A 13,396-nucleotide genomic window follows, 5' to 3' on the forward strand; every position below is an offset into this window, starting at 1 on the left:
TGCCAGTCACATGTAATGGTGTTGCTGCCCCCTCAAGCGTGCACATTCTTCAGTAGCAGGCCTTACTCATCTAACTTCATGGCATTTTGTGGACTTTATCCCATCTACAGCAGTAAAAGAATGTCGTACAAGTTGGGTGCATTGTCTATTGCAAAATCTGAAGCAACACCAACAATAAAATCTGCAAGCTAAGATGCTTGTGGTGTAAGGAGTGTGGTGTGGGACTTTGCCTTGTACCGAGTTTTGAGATTTGTCATGTGAAAGCAGCCTTCTAATCTTCCACAGCCACTCTTCAAGAAATTAGATTTTTCACATTTGCAAGTCTTTCTTAACAATTACTTGTTCTAAAATGTACCTGTAGCATCTAGCAGCTGCGACACAACTGAACCCCTGTCAACTCAAGCATTTCTAGTTAACATACGTAGTTCTTGTTATTTCATATTTTCAGACACGTGGTGAATTGACTGTCCCTATGCTAGATATAGCACATTTCAAATCTGGAAAAAAAATTGCTATCCAATTAAATTGCTAACAATTAAAAAAATGACATTTTCTGAATGTATTCTTTTCATTTTTTTGCCGGCATATAAAGGTTCATGTAAGGTAAAGTGGCTCACTACATTCATTACAAATGCTGCTTCAAAACACATTTACAGAGGAAGAACAAGATGATAATGGAGTAAAGAATTGGAATAGAAAAAGGGAAAGGCTAGGTGGAAGTTACAGAAACAAACAAATGTATAGCAAAGTTGGAAAAATAACTGTATGTAATATATATTCAAATCTCTCTCAGTAGTTTTGAATTTGAACTTGATCATGCTCAGTATGTATAGAAGACTGCAGTGTGACAATGTTGTGGCTGTGTTTATTTTTTCATTAAGTTCAACAAGATGTAGCCATTAAAATGCATAAACATATTTTTGCCAGCGAGCAATGCATATGACAGGCTTCTATGTTGGAGTTCACAGAGCCCCTGGTATCATTCACTCTTGCTATGCCCATGTCTTACTATACTCATCCTTCTGACAGTGCGAAAAATCTGCGAAGTCTTTTTATCTGATAATTGCACTGACAAACAAATATGCAATCACAACCAAGACCAACAATCGCGTGACTGCAGTGCGAGAATTAAGTGATATGTTGGGAAGGGTGAAGTGGTCACATACCATTTTGTTAGAGTAGCTGAGTGGGAGCATTGTAGCAGTTCTGGAATGTAAAATGCTTATGGGTAACACTGCAACCTAACAACTTTGTTAGGTTGCAAAAGCACTGGTGAACAGCAGACTTTATGAAATGATCTTTTGCCCAGTGTTGAAGCTTTTAGAAAGCTAACGTAGTAAGATGATATATGCACAAAAAAAAAAACAGGTTGGGGGGGGGGGGGACAGAGAGAGAGGGGGAAGCTGTGTGCGTTTGTTGTACTGCGTGAGAATTCCAGTATGTAACTTGAATCCAGCAATTCATGTTTTTATTGTCTTCCCAATTTTCTGCTGCATGGATGAAATTCAAGGGTTGGTGTACGAGCATGTCAGCACTGCAGACTGTCCACAGTGGGCTGGTAGCCACATGCAGTGTTAAAAGGTTGTATCATATAAGATGCACCGAGGTGTGATGTTCGTGGGTAGATAAGGCAGCAAGATGATCACCAACTGTGAAACTGTTTATTTGATAGCAACCAGGTTCCTTTCTGACATGCTAAGGGATGGTGCTCGGCTCTTAAAGAGCATCAGCTGACATAAAAGCTTTAATGTTGTTGAATGTTGGTGGCAACCTACAACACCTTCTCCACCGCAGTTTGAATACTCATGACAGTTGCTATTGGTCAGGCTGTCTTATGTGCTGAGGTACCGTCGGTTTGAATCTCCCCAAGGTGCGTCCATGTCATCGACCTTGGCAGTGGAACAATGAGCTGTTGTGACGGCAAGTGCAGAAACTGGTGCAGTTACTGGCACATGCAGTGCCTCTGGCATGGTGTAAGGGACATCAGGCTCTCCCTCCCTCACAAGCATTGATGCTGTCGTAGCAGCTGTTGGTCTTATGTGGTCCTGATGACATCTCCAAGTGTAGGTTCCACTTGGTGGTTGCACCTTCACTTTATAGGAAACAGGATCTATTTGCTGGAGCACAGCTGCCTTGAGCCAGCGACATCCACTTCTGAAATTCTGCACCAACACTTTTCACAAATGTGTACTATACTGATGGCATAACGGCGCCACGTTTGTATATTGCGCAGTCTGGCGCATATACTACGCTCAGGCATTGGCTTCAATGCATCCAAACCGGTATACAGCTGAGCACTAAAAAAAAGATAAGACGGCATTTCCTTTTTTTTTTTTCGTAGGGCATGGTGTGATATATCATCAGGAACTTAGACAGTCTCTTGCAAACTTTCTCTTGCCGAGCCTTTCCATAGCGCCTTCCTTAACATTTGCACGAATCTTTCAGCAAGCTCATTGCTATTTGGGTTATTTGCTGAAGTGAAAGCTTGCGGATGGCATGCTCTTTCATGGTTGCTTTGAACTAGGATTATTTAAACTGTGTGCCATTATTGTTCACAATTGTTTCTAGTAAACCGCAGTGTGCAAAATGAGTCATGGCAACTAGATACACGCAGTTTCAGAATGTGCCTGCAAAATCAATGTGTACTCATGACCACATTCGAGATGGCCATATCCACGTTTGGAGAAGTGCTTTCTGAGGCATATTTTGCCGCTGTTGACATGTGAGACAGTGCCTTACTTTGATGGGGTTTTTTTTCCACAGAAGGCCACCACACATACCTTCGTGCTAGTTCATTTCTGTGCACGATACCTTGATGTACCTGCTGTAGCACCTCGAGAATCAGTGGCTGCAGTTTCAGTGGCACGACCACCTGCATTCCATGCATCAAACACCTTTCATAGGCTGTGAGCCCCCTGTGCCTGTTAAAATAAGGCCTCAACACTTTATCATCAATATGGCAAGGCCAGTCCTTTTTTGGTGAAGTCCATGACAAGGCTGAGAATGGCATTACACTCTGTATGACGTGCACTGTGTTTGCTTGTCACAGGCCAGTATGGCAGGGTGTAGTCTCATTTGGACCGCCTCTCCAGATCTGAGGTTTCTAGAGGGAGACACGAAAAACAATCCACATCATTGTTCTTTGTACACACATTCATAGTTGTATGCTGAAAGTGTTATAGCCTAGTGTTGCAATCTTGCGGCAGCTATAGCCGGAATGCCACTCTTTGACCCTAGAATGATTTGCAATGACTTGTGGTCGGTAACTAGAGCAAATTTCCATCTGTAGATGTAGAAATGAAATTTCTTTACTCCAGAGGTTAGGGCGAGCGCTTTTTTCTCAATCTGACTATAGTTTTCTTCTGCCTTTGTTAGTGTTCTCAAAGAATAGGCAATCGGTCTTACCATGCCGACATACGGCGTCCAGTCTATATGCTGATGTGTTGCATGACAGTTGCAGTGTGAGCGCTGGGTCATAGTGTGCAACCACATCTGGGGATGACAGGACAGATCTGGTAGCTTGAAAAGCAGCTTTGCATCCTTAGTCCCAGTACCAACATGCATCTTTCTGCAAAGGCTCTAGAAACGTTTAGCAAGTGTTGCAAGGCACAGCATGAACTTTCTTTAGTAGTTGTCAAGGCCAAGCAACGAGCGCAGCTGTGCAATGCTAGTAGGGGCAGAAGCATTCAAAAGTGCTTCATCTGTTTTGTTCGTAGGTTGAACCCCTTCCTTGCTGACATGACCCAAAAATTGCAGACTTTGCTTTAAAAATTTTCATTTTTCTTGCTTTGGGCAAACATTTCTGCTTGCAGATGTTTGAAACACTGCTTCTCGATTCCTGAAGTGCTCTTCTAGAGTGCTTCCCGTTGCCAAAATATTGTCCAAGTAGCAAGTGACTCCTGGTATTGCTTTCAACAGGTTATCCGTAATTTGCTTACGCTTGCTTGGGGAATGCCGTTGAGCTTGTGAATAGTGCAAATGTTGCTCCAGTCCAAGCGGAGATGAGCAAGCCATTCGTGACGCAATAGAACTGGTCCATTTTGTACCAGTATGTAAAGGGAAAGAATGTTGACTTGGTCTTCATAGAACATGCGCGCTTTTACAACACTGGAGGGTTTGACGACTTCATTCGTGAAGGTATTGAGAGACAGTTCTGTTGGCTGCATCTTTAAAGGGAGTTGGAGTTTCTTGAACTCTTCTTTTGATGCCATGGACACTGTTGCCCCTGTGGCTAGTTCCATGCTTATTGGCTGCCGACAATAATGGGACGGCAAACTTTCGGCAACAGCATCTTGACAGTCCCTGTTTCGTCGCTTTGGAGAGCTTGAATCCACTTTTTCCTGTGGGCTGGTTTCTTCTGGCTTCCTCAGCATGCATGTTGGATGTGGCCTTTCTTGCCGCAGTTTGTGCACCTGTCTGCAATATGTGGGCACACCCTGGAAAAGTGCTTGTCAGACCCACAGCAATAACACTTATATGAATGCTTTCTTTTAGCCTTTTCATCAGAGTTCATTTTGTGCAAATCACTGCTTGATTCTTTCACATGCACTTCTTGGACATTTTTGTTTGCTACTTCCAAGCCCAAAATGCGCTCTATGGCTTTTTGAGATGTTAGCATCGTGTCTTCAGTGATCAAATACTGCTGTATGTCAATCTCTAAGTGAATGATCCATAAAACTGCTAAATATGCACATTTGAGCTAGCTTTCGCAATTCCACAACATAGTGTGCAATGCTTTCACGTTTCAGCCGACTGCACCTATGAAATTTAGTGCCCTCTCCTATGACAGACACTTCAGGCATAAGGTGGTTGTGAAGCAGTTCTCCAAGTTCCCTGTACGTCTTCTCCAATGACTTCAATAAGTTGTATGTTTTTGGGCCACAGATGCCCAGAAATCAGTGTACTTTGAGGTCGTCCGAGACATTGTTTTTGCAAAAAAAAAATAATAATAATAACCAGCCTCTCTTCGTACGATAGCCAGTCACTTACAGCTTCGTTGAAGGCTTAAATTTCTCTATGTGGCTAATTTTGGATTTTGATACTTTCTTGGCCGTTCTTAAGCTGCTTGGACGTTCACTGCTTCCATGCACTTGATGCAGACGATCTTGCATCACAGCTTCACAACTTCTTTCGCTGGTCTTGCACGCGTGCAGCCATCCTCATCGCCTCTTGTGATGTTCGTGTGGAGATAAGGCAACAAGATGACAACCAACTGCAAAACTGTTCATTAGGCACCAACCACGTTCCTTTCTGGCGCGCTAAGGGATGGTGCTTGGCTTTTAAAGAGCACCACGTGACGCAAGAGGTGTTACATTGTTGAAAGTCGGCGGCAGCCTACAAGGTGCATGTTAAAAAATCGCACCAGGAAGTCAAAAATTAATCTGGGGCTCTCCAACTGTGACACCTCGGTGTATCTTTGGCATGCAAAATCCAGTAATTATAATGTTCCTTGCTTACTGTTCTCACTGTGCCTTACTGTTCTTTGCTGCATGCAACTTGACTTTGAAAGCTATGCTCTTGATAGCGTAATGGGAAAAACTGCATTCACTTTGTAAGCAAAACTTGCTGCGCAGTTGCATATATGCTGTTTACTTGGGCATGCATTCACACATGATATGTTTTTCTTCCCTTGTTTTCTTTATTTCTTTCTTTTTTCTTTCTAAAGAAAAGCGCTGTGTTTGCTTCCTGCCTGGTTTTACCATTGCTAGCCATGTCAGTGTAATAATGAAACTTTTCTGTAGTTAAATGCACAACAGACTATAGAGCATGCACAGCACAGCTGAGCGCCACGTGCAGCGAGAGGAGCAAACTCAGCATGAGGGACATGGGCAACGAACTAGAGAGCACACACATTGCATTGCGAGTGCCGACTGGGGCAAATTGGGTACTTTTGCAGTACCTTAGCAAATGTACAGGCCTGTATTGTATTGTGAAAGCTATGGCTTCATAAAAAAAAATTTATGCAGGTGGAAAATTTTTACTCAACCAAGTTGTAGTGTGGGCCGTTCAGCGAGCCGAGGAAGCCACCAAGGGCCAACAACCCTTGGCCAAAACCTAGGCGGGGTCCAGGCCCACCTCACCAAATCGTAGGGCATTCAATAAAGTTATTTGAATAAATGAATCAAGTAGTAGTGGACGTGACAGAAAATATGCAGAAATACCTTGGCAACTGAGGCATGTAGCCCAGTGATCTGGGATGCTGCACTGGAATCTGGACGTCAGTGAAAGAGATCTCACAGTGAATGTATTGATTGTAAAATAGTTTTGCAATAGCCTTGAGCTGAGCTCAGTGTTCTAGCTTATATGCATCGTAGACTGCAAGCACTATGGCATGCCCAACTCCTGAGTGGGTGAAGTAACAATCTAGTGCTCGTGTCCTTGTTTTGAGTGTGTGCATCCATTAGTCTTTTATAAGCGCTTTCATGCACTTTAACACAACGTTAGTTGGCACTTGTGCTTGAGCTACTGGCACAAATGTCCTAATGACCTTTGATATTTTTTGGTTTATTAAATAATTAATCTTGTCCTTGTTGCAGTAAAGATAGAATCTTGCCTTCTGATTTTTTTCACTTGTGCAGGTTTGCCACTGACATGTTCAAAAGCCTTGTGGGTCTACCTGTGGGTGAAGAGGCAGTGGATGTTAAGTGTGTCTTGTGGTTCACTGTCAGCGATGTGGCATTTGGCGAAAACTATCAGCTCATGTACGACATGGTCACAGATGTTGTGGCCAGCTGTGGCATGCGGCGCTTTGCCCTTGGAGGAGCAGTGCTTGAGCAGATGACTGTAAATAATGGCCTAAATGGTATTGATCACTCAATCCTGTGCGCTGGATTGTGCTTTTCTGGTGATTCTGTACGTGCTGCATCAAAAATCGTTGCTCCGTCTGTGAAAGGTGCCGAGGCAGTCGAGCGAGAGTTGACAAAATTCCGGCTTGACACAGGCTTTGATGGCTGGGACAAGTCCTGTACCTTTGGCTTCATGTTTGCTTGTGTGGCACGTGGTGCGAGGCATCATGGAAAAACAAATGTTGAGGCAGATGCATTTGCACGTGTCTTCCCCGGTGTGCCGCTCATGGGCGTCTTTGGAAATGGGGAAATTGGAGTTAATTATGTGCCAACTGATCAGCAGCTGTTGGCCCCGGTAAGCAGAAAGGAGAATTGCTTTCACGGCTACACCACAGTGTTTGTTCTGCTGTCATGGAGCAAATGCCGATAATCATAGCTGATTCTATCAAGCATTTGTCTAACATGTGAGCATTTTTCACTGCAGTGCCTATTGCGGACTTGGTGAACTCATTTCATTGTGAAATTCTGAATGAGATGAACTTACATTAAAGGTCCTTCTTTAGTTGATGTGGTTAGTGGCCACATTGAGCATTGGTGACAACAAGAGCAGGTTGTTTTGTGTTAAGCTGTGGCCAAAACATGTTGGTGCTCGGAGAAAAGATACCCTCTCTTGTCCCCCCCCCCCTCGCATCCTTTACCACACTAGTATTTCCATGATTGAACATATGGGCACTTGTTAGAGTTTCTTTCTTTACCACAAAGCTCCAACTACACCCATCTGAAACAAGTTGTGGTCTTTAAGAAGTGGTACACATGCAAAGGTCTTATGTTCTATTATTCATTTCTCTGTTATTTTTCCCCCCTATATAGTATCATTATTGGTGCTTTGTGTGGGTTTGTTGCGAAAGGTCATAGTTCGCTTGTTCATTTCTACATATTTTCTTTCTTGTTATACTGTCTATTATTGTAGGTGGTGCTTTTTGTTGGTTTGCTGTGAAAGGTCTCACTGTTCTTTTATTACGTTCTCTCCATTTCCTTTCTTTTTTTGTTATACTCTCTACTATGATAGGAAGTGCTTTCTGTGTGTTTGTTCTGAATGGACAGTTGAGAGCAAAAGTTAAGCAAAAAATTATAATTTGTTTCTGGGACAGCCATGCATTGCATTTGTTGGACAGGTGCATGCCTTGGCTGTGACATTACGGGGTGGTCGCTTTTTTTTTCTGTCTTAACTTAAACAGAATTGTTAAATATCACTTGTGGTATGCAACACAATTGTATTTCTTGAGCTAGATTACTCTCAGAGGTGGACGTTACTTGCTCGAGAAATCGAAATGAATATTTTTATTAATTGATAAAGTTTCACTAATTAATTTTAGATCTAATTGCTTTACAGCACATATTGAAATTTATTATCGCTGATGACTTTGAAAATCATATCCACTGAGAACAAATTATGAGGAATGACACCGATCAATCAATTTTATTATTACATAAAATAATATAGAGATAGAGGTATCCGGAAGGAGGTCCCATAGTTAAAACTGAATTGGGACCTCCTGTTTATGGTTAACATAAAAGTTCATTTGGCAAGCAACAACAGCTCAATAGGTATAATTGCAGTAATGATAAATAATGAGATACAAATCTAAGTAGATGAAGTAATTAATAGACAATATAACGGCATTAAGCAATATTTCGAAACTAGATAAAACTAAAGTAAAAGAGGAAGAAAGAGAAAGAAATTAAAGAAAAAAATTAATTACATGTTGGAGTACATAAGAATGGCAAGTCTAAAACCAAAATCGGATTATACAGTGCATAGTGTCACTTACATATGACATAACAGAAAATGTTTCAGTACATCACAAAATCGATGGGGTTTCAGGAGTTTTATGACAAATGGTAATGTATTCCATCATGATATGGCTGCAAAGTGAACTGTCTGTTTCCCATAATTAGTGCGCACTTTGGGCAGAATGAAGTTATTATGCAGCGCAAAACAAGTTGAGTTAGTGTTTGTTAGAGATGATATAGGAATTAGTGATAATGATATTTTGTCATTTATTAGTTTGAAAAGAAAAGTGGCAAGGTTGTATTTGACAAGGGCTGCAACGTCTAGAATGTTATTTGCTTGTAGTAACTGTTTAGCATTGGCGGTACACCTGTTTCGATATCATCGTGATCAGCCTATTTTTATGTCCACTGGGGCAGGACGAAGGCCTCTCCCAGACGTCTCCAATTAGCCCTGTCTTGCGCTAACTGATTCCAATATGCACCTGCAAATTTCGTAATTTCAGCCCACCTAATTTTCTGCCATCCTCAACTGCGCTTCCCTTCCCTTAATTTTGATATATACATTCCCAAAGTTTGCAATAAATGCATTGATGTTCCTGTACTTTTTTAGCTTCAGTGCACAAAAGTGCATTTTCTTAGTAAATTAAGTGGAACAACAGTGCATTTTTACCGCAAGTATGACAGAGCTTATCTCGACACTGGTGCTAGTTTCAAATTTCGTGCCTTTTGAAATGACTGGCTTAAATTTCTTTATTTTGATAGTGTGCTAAAGTAATTAGCTAAAGGGCCCCTGAAACGGGTTGGACAAATTTTGTAGACGCGTAGAATACAGCTAAAGTTAAACATTCACACCACAATTTGTGTGAAGTGTCTCATATTAAGAGAGCTACAGACGATTACAAGTTACCTTCCTCCATAGCCATGCATTTTCCCCTCAACTCGTTCGCCAAGTGATCGGGGCTAAGCCCCAGCTTCACTGGCTCTGCGTCATGATGGCACATCGTGTTGTCTACTTTCAGTTCTCTAGGAGCGCGCGCGCGAAGCCTCTCCAACCTCTCCGGCAGCTGCTTGGCAGTCGACCCCAAGCGAGAGCTATCGAAGCAGCGTGCGTTGTGAGCATTCTGTCGCAATGCTGAACATGTCTGGTATTCCGGTAACCACACGCGAGCTGGGCATTTCGACGGATGGCTGGAGGTATAAACTCAAGCTGATGAAGGAACTTTAGCATAGACGTGCGTGAACGGCCTGACCGTTCTGCACGGTCCAGCCACCTGTTGGCACAGAGCTTAACCAGCCAAACAAAGAGCTAATATTGCCCTGAGACCGGTTCTCACCGCAAGCAGATGCCACCAGAAGAATTAACGCTTTGCTGTCCTTTGCTAAGGAGGCAAGCATGCTTCCTTTCACCCGATCCCTTACCCCTATCTTAGGCCGTGGGCCATCCTTCCTAATAAGTTTTAGTCAGTCGATCATCAATATTGCTCTAACCAAGGTAAAACAATCTGAACATTTACAAAAACGCGTTAACGATCACGCTCCTGTGAAAAATTTACACCAGCAGCAAAGAAGAGTACACTTCGTTACTGCTGCTGTGTTTGGTTGAGCTCTGTGCCACCAGGTGGCTGCACCGTGCAGACCATTCACATTTGCGCTTCTGCTCAACCCGTGAAATGGCACGGTCAATCGGCCAGGCCCTGTCCCCTTGCGCTTGCGTTTACCTGAATACCGGACTCGCGAAACGCTGTTGTAATCCTCCGGTGTAAAGTGACGGCCGCAAACGCGCAAATCCTGGCGCCGATTGGATAGTGACAGTCTGATGCGCTGCAGCCAGTCCGCTCGTCTGCTGCCTTGCAGAGGGACACGATGTCCCAGCTTGACATATTGCCAGTCGCTATGTTTGCAGTCGCGCAAATAAGTCGAATCGTAGTGCTTGCGAAAAGACTGAGACCGACTCTGACCGCAGAGCTCGCCAAAATGGAGCACGCTGTAACACAAGCAGACGACACTTGCTGTGTGCCGGAAGTGCTTAAGTGTAGGGAGAACTTCTGCTTGTGCATTCTGTTTTTGTTACTTTCTTTTTGTAGAAACAAATTAACTAACATTCCAACTATTATGAACAATATTTGTTCACCATAAAGTTGGAAAAATTATCAATGATGCGCCCTGGGCAGCCATTCGGGTGGCTCGCCCTATTAGCATCATTAGGGCAATTTACGTCAAATGGTCAGGGGTGGCTTAAAATTCAGCCGAGTGATGTGCTGCGATCAACAGCGATGTACATATTTAAAACCTTATAATAAATTACACGCTTTATGCGGAGCACTTAGATGCGCCAATTAATGATTAGAAGGACCTACTCTAACGACTCGGTACATTTGTACAAAATCGTCAAAATTGTTTCAGGGTCCATTTAAAAAGTTGATAGTGGCATTTTGTTAATAATGCAATTATGCATCTTGATTTACAGTATAAGTAAGGTCCACCTCTTCAAGTAACCCAGCTCAATGAGTATATTTGTGCTATATGCCACAAGCAATATTTTAAAATTCTGTTAACATAAAAAAGAGAGAGAGAGAAACCCGGTGTGTGTGTGTTTATATATATATAATAATTTTCTTTTTTCATGGCATTTTCAGTCTCCAGACTCTTGCTCTCGATTGTACACAAGTGTGTTATGTTCATTGTTTAGTCACCAATTTCTTATTTATTATATTGTTGATATATTTTACTGCATACATAATATAATGGGTACTCATTTGGAGGCCTCCCGTCATGTTAATATGTGTAATACATATAAGTTTTGAACAATAAAGGTGTTATATTGTTACATTCACTTATTGCTCAGCCATCACTTAGCTTGTTTGTTTAAAAAGTATATACAAAAATTTCAATATATATGTAGTAAAGCAGATTCTTGGAATACTATCCTAAATATATGTGTATATTGAGGCACAGTTTAATTTGAAAGGCATCTAAAAAGCTTAATATAAATATATCCGGTTACAGATTTTAATCAGATACTTGTGGCACAACATTAGTATGAACAGAAGACTTGTCAATATATCCTCTGTATTCCCTTTTCTATTATAAACCTGCATATGGCTTACATATGTAGTGTGGGCACCACTACAGAAACTACAACAGGGTTTTTAATATACAAAATAATTTTTTTTATTTATGGTAAAATGCATGCATTAAGAACACCTCCTCTATTTATAAAACATGGTATATTATGAGCAAACCACTAATACACCAAAACAAACTTTACACAATAAGTGACAAAATAAATTCTGAATGTTGTCTAAGGTTCCCTAATGGCTCACTTAAAAAATATGAACTTAATACAGAAGACAAAACAGCATACAAAATACTTTATGTACTAAACAAGCTTGAAGGGAAATTAAACTTCAGTAGCAGTTCAAAGGCTTTAGAAGCCACATTAAAAATGTAATTATAACTTCCAAATTAAGTACACTCATAAATTTTTGTGTGGTATTGTGTCCTTACTTTTGGTATATTAGTGCAGGAAATATACAGGGTGTTTCAGCGAACACTTTCAAAATTTTGTAAAGGTTGCCTGTGGCAGATAGCTCAATTCTAGTTTATGAGTCGGTCTACTCGAAGCGACGGACACTATTTGCTCAAAAAAATGAAATGCAAATCGACTATTTAACAAGAATTCACTAATGAACTTTTTAGCTAATTATCACCCATATTGTAGTTTACAAATTACATGCACGCAAAAAGTCGCAAGATCTCTGGAGTTCAGGTGCCTTCAACTGCCGATTATATAAACTGGACCCCATGCTACGGCTACAAGTGCCATCTAGCCTTTCCCGCGGTGAAGCAACCTTGCTGTACCGCTTGTGGCTGGGAGTAGCATTCACAAACTCATATTCCTTTCGTTTGGGAATGACCGAGAGCCCGATGTGCGATTACTGTGGGTGCGAGGAGACCATCGAGCACCTATTGTGTACTTGCCCCCACTACGATGTGCAACGCCTCTCTCTGCAGGAAACTTTACACCAACTAGACTTACGACCTTTCACCGAGTCGAAGATACTCGGACAGTGGCCACACCCGTCACTGGCACGAAAAGCGAATCGTGCATTACTGCAATACTTGAGGTACACCGGTTTAAGAGACCGTTTATAGTGTCCCTGTGCATAGTGTCCCTCCCACACGTACTCTGTGCTTACTCTCTCCCTTTCTTCTTCTTTCTATTCCCCTTTCCCCCACCCCCAGTGTAGGGTAGCAAACCGGATACTCTTCTGGTTGACCTCCCTACCTTTCCTGTCCTTGCTTTCTCTCTCTCTCTCTGGCAGTGGACTTCGCAAGGTGGATCCACTTCGAATGAATTCTCAGAACGACACCAGTTTCGAAATATAAATTTCCGAACTTTGCAGAGAAATGCATTGGCATTCCAGTTACTTGTGTGCTTCAGTGCATGAAATGACGTTTTGTTAACAAATTAACTGGAACGCCAATGCATTTCTTTGCAAAGTACGGGATTTTATATCTCGAAACGTGTGATCTTGTAAATTTGTTCGAAGTGGATCCGCCTTGCAAACTCCACGGCTAGAATTTGTAAATTGCCATATAGGTCACAATGTAATTAGCTAAAAACTTAATTAGTGAATTTTCATTAATTAGTCGCTTCTGGATCTCAATTTTTGGTACAAGTATTGTCTGCCGCTTGAGTAGACCAGCTCATGAACTAGAATTGTGATATCTGCCACAGGCAACTTTTAAAGATTTTTGAAAGTGTTCGCTGAAACACCCTGTATGTGTGTATATGCATATGTGTACATGTGTAT

General features: G+C 41.8%; 1 protein-coding gene and 1 pseudogene across 1 annotated transcript in view; one reads left to right on the plus strand and one right to left on the minus strand.

The window, feature by feature from the left end:
- LOC139054088 (F-box only protein 22-like) overlaps positions 1 to 7,352 on the plus strand; it is a 29,559-nt gene extending 22,207 nt beyond the window's left edge. Inside the window, exon 4 of the mRNA XM_070530616.1 lies at positions 6,579 to 7,352. Coding sequence (XP_070386717.1) covers positions 6,579 to 7,215 — 637 coding nt within the window. The 3' untranslated portion in view covers positions 7,216 to 7,352. The remainder of the gene's footprint in view (positions 1 to 6,578) is intronic.
- LOC139054932 (uncharacterized) lies at positions 1,529 to 4,513 on the minus strand (annotated as a pseudogene).
- Positions 7,353 to 13,396: the final 6,044 nt, after the last annotated feature.

This window comes from Dermacentor albipictus, chromosome 1 (assembly GCF_038994185.2).
Source record: "Dermacentor albipictus isolate Rhodes 1998 colony chromosome 1, USDA_Dalb.pri_finalv2, whole genome shotgun sequence".
NCBI classification, from domain to species: Eukaryota; Metazoa; Arthropoda; class Arachnida; order Ixodida; family Ixodidae; genus Dermacentor; species Dermacentor albipictus.